At 38.0% G+C, this 13,590-nt stretch overlaps 1 protein-coding gene and 1 pseudogene across 1 annotated transcript; both read right to left on the bottom strand.

Annotated features, from left to right (window-relative positions):
* Positions 1 to 4,235: 4,235 nt before the first annotated feature.
* LOC142606726 (uncharacterized) lies at positions 4,236 to 8,933 on the bottom strand (annotated as a pseudogene).
* A 977-nt stretch (positions 8,934 to 9,910) lies between these two features.
* On the bottom strand, positions 9,911 to 13,339 carry LOC142607100 (LEAF RUST 10 DISEASE-RESISTANCE LOCUS RECEPTOR-LIKE PROTEIN KINASE-like 1.1). Its single transcript, XM_075778515.1, has 4 exons — positions 12,277 to 13,339; positions 11,854 to 11,895; positions 11,281 to 11,532; positions 9,911 to 11,149 (listed from the first exon to the last, which is right to left on the bottom strand). Exons 1-4 carry the CDS (start codon positions 12,935 to 12,937, stop codon positions 10,182 to 10,184), a joined length of 1,923 nt encoding a protein of 640 aa, XP_075634630.1. The 5' UTR covers positions 12,938 to 13,339; the 3' UTR covers positions 9,911 to 10,181.
* Positions 13,340 to 13,590: the final 251 nt, after the last annotated feature.

Here is a 13,590-nt window from a genome sequence, read left to right on the forward strand (position 1 = left end):
AGGAGCGCCGTCCAGCCTTAGATCGGGGGACCAAGTGGCCGGCGCTCGGTGCACTACGGCCTCATCCCTGATTTCCCCAAGTTCAGCTGAACGGGCTCTACCCTTGCCTTTGTCCAGCTTCTGCTGCTGGGCCGGTGGGAGTTGTTGGCGTGGTTTCTTGGGGTCTTTAGTAATCGTCCCCTCATTATCTCCCTTCCTCTTCTTCTTGGGATCCTCGGCTGGTAGTTTTGGCTCAGCTAGAGGAGGAGGAGGAGGTAAGGCTGGGGGAACTTGGGACGTCCCTGTTTTCTTCTTCTCTGCAACTTTGGCAGCCCTATTAGTGAGAAGACCCTCCATTCGTCCCATGCCTTCTACGGATTCGTCCTCGGGAAGGGCAACTACAAACCCTGCGATTCCAGAGGCCTCAGTGGCTTCTTCCTCCTCGTCGGAAAGTACCACGAACTGGTTTCCGCGAGGTCTCTCGGTGTCTTCAAGATGGAATTGGTCTATCTCGTCGTCAAGAGTGTGTGAAGAAGACACCTCCTCTTCTGGAATGACAGTTGTTTGTGAGTGTATGGCGAGGGGGACTGCTGCTATCGGCCGGTTGTACAAAATAGTGTCGAGCGTCGGGAGGTCACGGTCGTCCAAAAAATGGGGCCGAGCTACGTTTATCCTCTTCCGTCTTCGGTCGCCGGCAATAATGGCGTCCTCTATCTCCTGAAAGTCTTTGGAAAGGGGGGTGTATCCTAGAATGAGATGAGCAGCCCGGAGTTGTAGGTCTGCACTAACGAATACCTCGGAGCGAAGTACTCGGTTTAGATCGGCAACGTTACAGTGACTTAGACGAGGACGCACGTGTTGCTTATCCGCAAAAAAGACGTCAAAGCAAACAAACCGGGTCCGATTCACACAAATATTTAACGAATTTAAGTAAGTACAAATACGCATTTCTGTGTGTGTGTTAGGAGAAGTTGTGTTATGGGGAGATTAATCCTATGGTGTCGCACCTGGCTCCCCCCGCGGGCGGGGCAGTGGAGGCCGTCGTGCCAGTTCCGAGACACGATCAGGTAGTCGTCCTTCATGCCTTTGTTTGATTTGGGCAGACAGGAGATTAGCCTAACGGTGCTAGACCGAGATTTCATATAATAGCCTACCTTAGAGAGTTTGTGGGACTCATATAGGAACACGACATCGTGCCATGTGAGGTTTAAACTCATCTGCTCGTTTAGAGCATCTACACTACCTAAAACTCTAAAAACATTTGGAAGGCATTGGTCGGGGCACAACCGGTGGTTGCGAAGATACTCCCTCATTACGGGTTTCATTGGTAGGGTCATCCCACCCTCTATGAAGGCTATCATAGGAATGATAACCTCTCCCTCTTTCCTAGAACCAGCCACGGCTGTTGCCGGGCAGTATTCTAACCCTACGTCGCTGGGAATATGGTATTTGGCTCTAAAGCCTTCCATCCCAGCGGCGGTATCAACTAGACACTTGAATCTTCCCATTACAGAGAGACGATAGACTAAACTTTAAAAGGGAGAGTGATTGTATTGGTAGCCGAGGACTGTATCCGAGGAGAAAAGGTCAAGACTAGAGAGAGCAAGAACTTACAAGGTTGAAGGTACGGGTTTCCACGTTTTTCTGCTGGTGAAGAATGATTGTTGTTGTTTTGATGGGATTGATCCCTGATGACTTAAATGAAGGCGCAGGTTCCCGAAGCGTCACGACGTGCGAAAAGGCGGCCTCGAAAATTATGTCTGTCCCGCCTAAAATTTCGTGGAGTGAGGAGAACCGTTGGATGCCCATCTCACCGTTGAGCGTGGGAGACAAAGAGTAACTTACAGTAATAAATGCGCGCGTTTTCGAAAATGAAACCGCCAAGTGTCATCTTCTGGGACGCGAAACGATTTCCACACGTGTCGTCACTTATAAAGTGTGTAGAGCAGGTTCTCGTCGGATCAAAACCCTATTTTTCTCCTCGGATGTCGAAAATTAGAGTTTTGAGGGGCTATTGTGTGGGGCAAAAGGATCCTGGTGGGAATGTGGGCCTTTTGGGCCTTGTTAAAGAAGGCCGACCTGACCCTGGGGTTAGAGATTGTTGGTGCTATGGGTCGGCCTATACGCCGAGGATCCTAGGATCCAGCCGAGGATGGTTTTCCCCTCGGACTGACATCAAAGAACCTGAGACTTCATGGTAAAGATTAGGGAATGATACGGTCAAGACCAACGGTTAAAGGGAGAGAACCCTTGAATGTCCTAGAAGCGCCGATGTTGGAAGAATATCAAAGGTAAAGGCTGCTACCTCCACATTAAAGACCCTGCACCTACCACCCTGGCCGCATTAATGAGGAAGTGACACTTAAACAGTGGAAGGGAAACTTCTAGTTACTGTTCAAAGGCACTAAGAAAAGAAATATCTAGGCTAAGGGAGGAATTGGGGGGCAACACGTGGATAAAGTATTAAAAAGAGGAGTATTTAAGGAGGGACCGGGAACAGAAACAGGACGGAACTTTTTGTAACCTAAAAAGAAGAAGGAAAAAGAGAGAGATATAATATAAGAACAGCTTTCGGCTTACGTCCGAGGAGGTCTATTTACATTACTCCTTTTTGTCTCTAAGTACTTGGAATCTTTAGTTTGTCATTTCATCCCCATACACTTCTAACCTGGGTTTCAAGCCCACACTCTACAAATTCTTATTGTTTAAGGCTCATTGGGTCTGAGCCCATAACTATTCTTGGGTCCAGGTGCAATTGTGCACTTACAGTGGCAACTCAAATGAACTTTTACTTGTATTTTAATCATATTATTTATTTACTAATTATGAGATTTATTTAAATGATTTAATGAATATGTGATTTAATATACGAATAGTCATGTAATGAGGTAAAAGAGATTCCTACCGCCAAAGAAAATTTATCTTACTCCCTTAAAAAAAAAAGAAAAAGAAAAAGAAAAATCTTGAATCTTATTATTTTTTCCCCTTTATTTCCCTTGAAGTTAGTTTTAGTTATAATTAGTTGAAGTCTGTACAACATGGTTTTGTTCATAAACTTATATAATTTATTTGAGGAACAAAACACAAATTTCTATATATAGCATGAGTGGGTACTACTTGTAATTTTTCTCACAATTGTTTTGAATATATATAACTATTATATTAAATCTAGAATTATGAAATCGAAAAAAAAAATATTGAATCTAGAATTAGGCTAGGTGTGATTATTTCTCACTATTATTTCAGTAAATCATAATGACATGATTAAATATGGAATTAGTCTATATAGAAAAAAGGTATATCATATTATCAAAATATAAGTAAAGAAATTAAAGCATCGACTCCACAGTGTAAGATGACACAACTCTTCGTAAATAATCCACTATGTTTAGAGTTAAAAGGCCTAAAAATTAATTCAAAAGGAACAACCCATGAATTCTTGTAACATATAAGTTTGACTTATCTCCAATACTTTTTTCACTGAATATGTCATTTTGTTTTAAATACACAATGACAAGTGATAGTGAGTTTCGATCTGTACATTTTATTTAGTTAGTGAATGAAGTGACAGTCTCTCATAGTCTCATTAAAACAAAAATAAATTTTTTTTTAAATACTGAAAATAAGTCAAACTTATATCATATATTATATTAAGATATGGATAAATAATACAAATAAGAGGGTATAATAGTGATGCAGCTCATACTTTAAGGCAATAAAAAGTATAAACCTCTATAACCTGTGGTGTGCAAAGAATACTTTCTTGCGTGGCTCCAATACACGGATACTACTTCCTCCAATTCTATTAAAAAACTCATTTAAAGCTTCTTCGTCAATCTTCTTCATAAAGACATATGATGGTCATTCAATGATTTATTTTCTTTTCCAGAGTACATCCAATGATTTGTTTTCTTTTCCAGAGTACATGTTTTCTTTTCCAGAGTACACCATGTGGAGTACTCTGGAAAAGAAAACAAAAGAAAAAAAAAATAAAACATTTCGTACAATTTTGGGGTTTGCACAAAAGCAATTTTATAAAGGTGACATGAGCTTACTCCCCCTCAATGATTACCCAAATTAAGTTTCGTATGATATTTATTAATTAACTAATTACTTATCATTTGAGGTCAAGAGACTCAAGGCTACATCCTAGTGAAAGGATCAACTGCAGAAAATGGAACCCTTGGCCTAATGACCATATCAAATTGAACCATTCACTAAGTTCATATGATTAAATATTAGTTTTTGATACAAGGGTTTAACAACTTATCATGCGCTCAGATTCAGTAGAGCTTTCAAATGGGTGTAATACAAATGTGTAAGGGTGACTTTTCTGGGAAACCCCATCCATACTTCACTGCATCAGCATTCAATAAAACCTGAATCCTCAGTTTATCATAATTAAATCTTGCAAGAAGAAAGAAGGTGGTAAAATTATGACAACAAATAAACTCTGTTGCAATAGCTCTGACACCCATACACATTGTTTAGAGCTTCTCAGGGATCATCTTCAAAACACAAGCAATTCTAAGCTAACAGCAATTTCCATGGCCTAGGGCAGTATTAGACTTTTGGGTAGTATATGAATTGGGCAGAGCTTTTTGTCTTCCACCAATAAATTTAAGCTGGATCATATGCTTTTAAGAAAGAAGAGAAAGCCTTTTGTCTAAAGAAGAATCCTGCTCATAGCATCTTGTGTTTTCTTTTGGCTCTGAGTCCAGCAGAACAGAAATATTCTCATTAAGACTTAGATATTCCACGCAATGTTGTTCGAAAATAAAAGATGGCCAGATATAAATCCTCCTGCACACTTCTTGTCAATGAGTGTCAATCATTTTATCTGTGGCTTGACAATGTTGCTAGCTTTTTGCTTCCTCTCACAAGCTAGGTTCATACTTGTCACTATGTCTTCCTTATCCACACTTGTTAACACAATCTTTGAGTTAATTCGCACATTGTTTTTCTTCTAATGATACTGCCTGACTCAACAAGAATTTGAGTCTGCACCAACTGTTAATATTGGTGATTCAGCTGGTACGGATACTTTCGGATCACTCTGTTTCCTCTTCTTTTCATTTTGGCGCCGCTTATTTAAAGCTTGGTCAGCCTTGGAGACGATTTTTGAGACTGTAAACCCTGCAGCTACAAAAGTATGTGATCTATAAAGTATTAAAGAATTGCGTAGCACAACATCAACTCCTTAATAGGTCCAAACACCTAAGACTGCCTCTCCTTTAAGTCCTACAGCAAACCAACTTAGACCTGAAGCAGCACTATCCACTGAACTTGAATACCAGCTATTGCCACATACAGGGAACTCCCTTCTCACCCATTTCCCAGGCTCTTCAACTAGCTTCTCCCCAATCGGTGGCTGAAGCAAGGGAAAATTCATTTGATTTCACAATTATATAATACACACAGCCATAATGCAGCATGCATCTTCCATAAGAGCAAAATGAGATAAGTATTGATAAGTAGATAAGCATCTATAATCTTAGACTCAGGCCTATAATAGGGCCAGGGTACCACAAGTGCCAAAACTGGGCACTGAGCATTTGTAGAATAGTCTCCCCCCTCACAACAGACACAAAGAAGGGGGAGGGGGGGGGGGGTACCAAATTAAGGCAAATGCCTGTGCAAAACCGCTGTATGCCAGTTGAATTCTAAAATGCCCAAGAGGAAAATCAATTTTGGCTAAATTGCCACAACCAGGCACTATCCTATATACTACATGGATCTCAAGGATCGACCTAAAAGAAGCCGTGATTAAATTATTATTAGGCACTTCAGGTGTAAGAAGAAAAAATTCCCCCATTCAAAAAATTTTAGTTACATAGACTACTGATTATTAGAATAAAAAAACCACGAGCAAGCAGGGAATCACAGAATAATACCTTAAACTGAAGGCCAAAATGTTCCTCTGGCATATCTGTGCGTTTTCCTGTTTTTCCCATGTGTAATGGGAGATAAGGAGATGCCCACACGCCCCACACTGTAAGGTAGATGGAATCTACAGAAGATTCTTCTAAATCCAGCCTCATAAGGACAGCAATATGAACTGTATGACCAGCCTGTCACAATTCAAATGATAAAAGCATGAGCTAGAACAGATATCAATTGGCAAGGAAATCAGAGAATAACAAACTATCAAATAACTGCTAGAACCATCAAATAAAAAACTATCTTTGAAACAGTGAGTTTTGGAACCTAACTAACTGCACATCACGTGTTAAACTGACATAGTATTCTTGCAGTAGTTATTAAATTGTCTTGGACTTGTAAACTATACAACAAACTCACTCATCAGTCATCATCCTGTTCTTATAAAGGAGGAGGTGCATTCGAGCTCAAACTCAATGGAAAAACATTTGTTACAAAACTAATCAAATAACATTGCGCATCAGCATCTCTGCTTAAAAGCTAAAATCATTTTTTTTGGTAAAGAATTGACTGGCATGCTGCTGCCTGGGGTGCAAGACAAATCAAATGCTGCTTTCATGTGACATAATGACAAGAGAAATGACAAAATTTAGCTACAAAATTGGTTATAGCCTTAGGCTACAATATTTCTCAATAAAATAAACATTACTGCATATTTTGAAAATCTAACCGTTGAATTGCATGTTCTTTACGTTTTTAATACATATGTCAAATTTTGTGTCAATTGGATATTATTTACTATATGATCTATAAACTTATATTTTATGCATAATTTCAAATTACAAAAACTTGTAATTTAAACAATTTATTGATGACATAGCTATTGTTCTTTAATTTTCTAAAAATTTTGCAAGTATAGAGGATATAAGAAGAAGATAAATTCAATGATGGATTTGTCAAACTTTACCTCCAATAAAAAGATATTGAGTAAGGTTGTAGCATTTTTTTAGGTTACAACCAGTTTTGTAACTAAACTTTGTCCCAAGAGAAATCAAAGTTAAATTCTTAACCCTAACGAGGTCAAATAACAAGCTAAAAGCAGGTGCAGAAAAGGACAATCATCAGGAATAGAGAAAAATAAATAAAATGAAAAGAAACATGACCAGCCTTCCAGTAAATATTTGTAATGAGAAGGATACAAGGCTGGAAAAAGGAAAGTTAAATACAAAATATAAATTCACTCTCCTTCCAGTACAAAAAATATACATTGCAAACGGAAAAATATTTATAAACTCTAATAATCCAAGTACTTACAGACTCGAAGATTTAAGAATTACATTCAAGTCTTGCAGAGAGGATCTTTCTGGTTCACTGTCACCAAATAAGCCCCAATAAGGCACACTCAGTGCTAAGAATACAACCAACCCCGTCAAAGTACCAGTCAGGTAAATCCATGACCATATATTGTAACATTTGATTGAGCTAAGCAGGAAAAAGAAGAAAATCTTCCCTTTGATTTATTTGTAATTGTTTCAAGTACAATTTATTCACCATTGTGAACATGATGTACTTATTATCAATAAAACTTATATTACCTATCAAAAAGAAGAAGAAGAAGAAAATTCTTAACATCGAGGTGATCAGGTAATCTAACTACATATGATTTTACAGCAACCTTTCCACCTCATAATCTTTGCACATTGAATTGGCATGAATCAACTTTAACTGACCAAATGATTTATGGTAAGCCATAAAAAAAAGTTCCTTACAGCTGTGTGAGAATAAAAGCAAAGTCACCAGTAAGCAGGCAATTCAACACCAAACTGAAACTCTAGGTAACAGCTTATGCTGTACCTCTACAGATATCAGAAGATTGATGTAAAAATGAGACCTTGACCCATATTTAACGAATGCACAACAGTCTAATACTGATTGAAAACCATAAATTCTACAAAAGAAGAAAGACATAACTCAAATCAATTAAGAAACATCTTTAACTCTCTTGCTTGCATCATTTGGTCATATCTAATACCACCTCTTCAGCTCCTCAGTTGAATAAAAGTAAAAACATCATTTTTCACTTCAAACTTGTAAAGTTTGAACTAAGCTACCTAACTGAAATCCCCCTCCTTGCTAAAAAATCTAGAACCTTTAAACATCGAGAAACCAACAGCTCTCATAATAGCTGGTTGATTCTAAAGGCATTGCAGTGCATAGTGTTCTATACTTCTGTTCATGATTCTCAATATGAAAAAAATCAGACAACCTTTAAATAAACAAATAAAGTATATACAAAATCAAAACGCTAACATTCAAGCAAAAAAAAAACCTTGATCCTATAAGTCCGCGGCCTCAACTCCTTGCTAATATGCACAAGCTTTTGCTCTTCCCTCGTCAACCTTGTGGAGATCTGATGAGGATGCAAAAGCCCTGGTGTGTCAAACAGCTTCCATTGCAGCAAATTCTCCAGCGTCGGATCCTTCACCTTCCCATAATGCCTTAACAAATGGCACCGCCCCGAATCAAAACCCGACTCATCGCCATTTTCTGGCCGAATCACGACACCCCTTTTGAGGGAACCTGGAAATTCCGATTCCTGAGCAATGTGAACGAGATGGGTATGTTAGCGATAATCGGGATTCTTCTCCGAGGGCTTGAGGAAAAAGCCAGGGTGCTTAGGGTTTGAGTTTTGCATGTGAATCCCACAACCAGGGCAGACAAGGGAAGTGGGTTCCTCGTAATTTCCATCGCGGGTAAAGGGTATAGATGGGATTGAGGAAGAGAAAGATTTGAAGTTGAAAAGAAATGGAGATGGTGGGGTTTTGGGGTTGGGAGTGATTATTGATGTTGGGCAAAGGTAAAGCGTTGTGAGAGAGAACAGGGGGAGTGTTTGAGCTTTTGGGAAGTAGAGAGAGTTCGAGCTATGAGTATCACCATTTTTTTCTTCGATTGGTATTTTGTGTGTGTTATGGTTTTCCTGCCTCATTCTTTCTCTTTTGGGTTTATGAAAGGGTTTAGGGTTTAAAACTGGACCCCAAAGTGTGGGTTGAAGTCCACTTCTACATAGATTAGGTTAGATCTTAGAATAGAATTTCTATTATATCCAAAAAAAAAAAAAAAAAAAAAAAAAAACTCAATCGAATCAGAAATTGGAAGAAAGATATTTTTCGGCTCTTTGACTGTTTTGATTTTTAAAACCATGGTCTAGTCCCACTGACAATAATTCAGTATTACAATGTCACGTGTTACCGGTTTTACTTGCAAACAGTTTTTGGAGGAAAATTCCTCTCCTTTCTTGGTGGTGGATAAAACTATCCAAATATATTTTTAGTTATATTTCCGTGCCATATAGTCAGACACCATTCAAAAAAAAAAAAAAAAAAAAATTCTCAACAACACTACCCTCGTTGATTTGTGTAGTAGTTGAGTGTACACCAAATAATTATATTTTAAACAAAGTTTGACTCTAAATATGTTTGGAGTAATCTATTCTAACTTTTTACATGTTGATTTATAAGACTATTTATGTAATTATTTAAACAAGTTATATGACTCATTAAAAAAGTAATGTGAGTAAAACTATTTATAAATAGTTTGTTTAATCATCACGTAGGAAGATAGTTTCAAATATGTTTAAAGCCAAAAGTTGAAAATAAATTGTATTTATTTAACATTGAGACAAATGGGAGACTCCCTTTGAATCAAGAGGAAAAAAGACTGGAAAGTGGCACTATTTTGGAAAATTGAAGGTAATTATAGAAAGTCATGGCTATTTGATAATATGAGAAATTCTTCATTTGTTTTGTTACACGATGATTTAAGAGTAAGTCTTTATTTTGGATGAAACTTTTGTCCAGTGCTTTAGTACAATAAACAATATACAAAAGCAGTATGTGGTCATTCTTGTTTTTATATTATATATAGATATAGAAATATACACACATTAATAAAGTCTCTTGTAATCGAATAAAAGATTTGTGGTTCAAATTCTACTTATCTAAGTAGTGTTTTGACTTAATAATAAAGGACAATAATTATTAATGGATGGCATAGGATGAATTTTTATTGCACCTATAAATTAAAAAATAAAAGAGTTGCTTCAGCAAATGTACATCCCCTGAAAAAAAGAAAGAAAAAAAAAAAAAGTGTTCTGATGGGTGACGCTCAGTAGGATTTTTATTAGAAAAATAGAACACAGAATCGGACAAAGAACCAAAAATTTTAGGTATTTTGGTAAATGTGCATCCCTCACATCTACATACCAATAATATGCCTCTATAAGTAAGAACAACCAAACATGTGGATGAAAAGAAAATGAAATTTCAACCACTGACATTAGGTGTAGTAGGCCTACTAGTCCAAAAATCGGTTACATCCTCGATTGAAACTGGCAGCCGCTTATTCCTTAACACTCGAACCTCATCAAGATCGGGTGAAGCTGGTTGCTGTACATTAAGGATCCCAGCATCATCATATGCCATCTCTTGATCCTCATGCGCATCCTTACCACTTTGAATCTTCTTTAAAGCCTCCAATACCTCATCCATGGAAGGCCTCGTTTCCGTGTCCTGTTGTAGACATTGAAAAGCTAACTTTGCCACCAAAATGGTCATTGTTCTAACTCCATCATCTGACTCAAATCCAAGATGTGGGTCGATCAACTCATGGAATGCACACTTTTCAATCTTGTTTACAGCTAAATCAGCCAAATTGATTTCATGCTTTTGCCTAAATATATCAACGGCTGGCAGTGATGATATGAGCTCCATGAGGACAACCCCAAAGCTGTAGACATCACTCTTACTAGTAAGCTGGTAGCATTGGTCATATTCCGGGTCAACGTAGCCTGGTGTCCCTTGAGGAGCTGTTGAGACATGGCTGAGATCGTTAGGGAACAGCCGGGAAATCCCAAAATCAGCAACTTTGACGCAGAAATTGTCATCAAGAAGGATGTTGTCAGTCTTTACGTCGCGATGTATGATGTCAGAAGCATGGAGGTAAGCCAATGCACAAGCAGTTTCTATAGCAATGCTCATACGAGTTGGCCATGTGAGTGAACCTGGTGTAGCTTGATGGCCATGAATATGATCAGCAACGGTGCCATTGGGAACGTATTCATACACAAGAAGAAGTTCACGGCAGCTGCGTGAAGTGCAGCCATAAAGGGAGACAAGATTCTTGTGACGCAATCGTGTTAGGATTTCAACTTCATTGATGAACTGCTCTACTCGTCTATGGTTGTGCCCATATAAGCGCTTGACTGCAACTTCCCTCCCATCGTGGAGTTTGCCTAGTTGAGAAAAATAGCATGTAAAATCTTTCTTTTTTATTTTCACATATTTTTCTTTAACCTTTTGTTAAGAAAGTTTATACTGTAGTTTAAGTGATCTAGAAATTGATTCAATGAGTTGATCACCTTACCATGATAAACAGTTCCGAATCCTCCATTCCCAAGTTCTTTTTCAACATGAAAATTATTGGTGGCTTTTTCAAGTTCATTGTAGGAGAAAACAGGAACTCTAAAGTAGACACTCCACCCCTCCACTTCTGATCTTGAGGATGCGTCAGAATATGTATTCCTTGCTAGCAATTTTGAAGAAGGATATTTTTTCTTGTTAAGGTGCCAGAATATAACGAACAAGGTAATCATGAAGAAGACTGCGCATCCAACAGCTAAAGCAGAGAAAGGAATTGGAGTCAAGTTCTGACTGAAAGGCAGCAATGGAGGAATTCAAGAGATATAAATTTTTTCTAATGAAAGTCACAAAGGAACTTATGGGAAGAAATTTAAACATTGACAACATCTTTTGTGAGTCATGTGACGTTATCCTTATTAACGATCATTGTATTTAAGGCACAAGGCCATCTTCTAGGATTATAGTAGTGAGAAAATGGACCCAGTAACAACACTCATAGCAGATATAGGAGAAATTATTTTCGCATGAAATGGTACAATCAATTTCAACAAGAAATATGATTGAAGATGCATCTTACCTAATGGTATCACCACTTTGTTGTTGCTTTTATTCTCTGCAACTGCAGATAAATACAAAAATATTGTTAGTTTCAACAATGAAGAAAGAAGTGACACTTCTAATTAAATCGGCATCCTTTGAGATCTTAACAGTGTTAAGCAAAGCACTTTCACAACCAGCTCAGACATAACCGATCAGAGGTTTCGCTGAAACTAAGTTATTTCCATCTCTCTCATAACCTAAATTTGAAACTACTTCAAATCAACTAAAGCTATTGCTGCAGAGTGGATTATGGCATGGAACAGCAATATTATCAACACATGTATTAGGATCAACTTCATCAGCATAAAAAATAAAATAAATAAAAGAGTTTATATCCATACTCATGAATGTACCTGTGTGTGTGCATCAAAACATTTTTGTGTTATTCCAATGTCTATACCTTTTCCTTCTTTACCATGACAACTGCTACAATCATCAGATACATGCAATTCAAGGTCGAACTCAGCAATTAAATTCAGTTCATCTTTATGTGAAGTCTCGTTTACTGGCAGCTGAATAGTTGAACATTCAGAAGAATTCTGAGAAGTCTCGTTTGAAGGAATATAGTAGAAATTATAGTGATCTCTGCAGGTCACGTTTTTAAAATTTCTATGGGGAGTAATATGAAGCGTGGGATTGCATTTGAATAGGGTCCGATTGGGTGTGGTGAGTTTAAAAGAGATAAATGGAGAGTGGGGAAAAGCAAAATTGTCTAAGTTCTTGCATTTATTGGTTGTCAAGTATTCCAAAAGCCAATGGTCCTTGACACGGATGTGTGGTGTGGTGTTAGTATAAGAGATGTTTATAACTTCATATCGTCTTTCACGCCACCAGTGGCCCGGTGTCAACTGGATCATCGGATGTGGTTCGTCACACTTTACGTGCAAACCGCAAAAATGGAATCGGGGTGGGATTTTTGTGAATGGGAAGCTAATGTTACCTAATTTTCCACATTGAAAGTGCCGACAATATGGGTTTTCTCGCTTTCCTTCTTCTTCAGCTGAGTGAAGCAGCACGAGGTGCGAGAGAACAAAAAAAACAAACAGAGAGACAGAAGCCATTCCAAAATTCTCGATTCACAGGGGAAAAAACAAGAATCTATTATTCTAAACTAAAACAACGTATTTGTATGACTTATTTTCTCGTTTCTTCACTATATAACATGTAGTTTCTCTGATTAACACGCCAGTTGACTTGGAAGTTGGATACGGAAGACTTGTGAAAAACCAGACTATATCTAGAGCAAGGTGGGGTAGCCATGTGAAGAATGGTCTGTGCCTACTGGGGAGTTTCCTACTCATCTTCCCCCGTTGACCCACCGCATAAAGAGATTTGACTCTTCAAAACCTCTAATAAACGCTCAAAAAATCGGTGAAGGAAATCTTTGCGGCTGGTTTGAACCGTCAACTACTCCATGAAGTACGTGTTGCAGTGTTGGCTCTCTAATTCTCGTGTATATTTTTTATTTTATTTTTATTTTTTATGAACGAAAAGGACCTCACTCGTGTGATCACTACTTGAACTTACAGAACTCATGGCACACGGCATTCTTAGGTACGTGAGGGCTATCCACTTTATAGCATAGCATTTTTGCAAAGGCATCTCCTATGTGCAGGTGTGACCAAATTCGAAATTCCTACCAACTCACCACACTTAAGGGCAATTCTCTTGTATAATAAATTCCAAAGGATAAAAAAAAAAAAAAAGGTTTACG

The sequence above is a fragment of the Castanea sativa genome, chromosome 8 (assembly GCF_040712315.1).
Source record: "Castanea sativa cultivar Marrone di Chiusa Pesio chromosome 8, ASM4071231v1".
Lineage (NCBI taxonomy): Eukaryota > Viridiplantae > Streptophyta > Magnoliopsida > Fagales > Fagaceae > Castanea > Castanea sativa.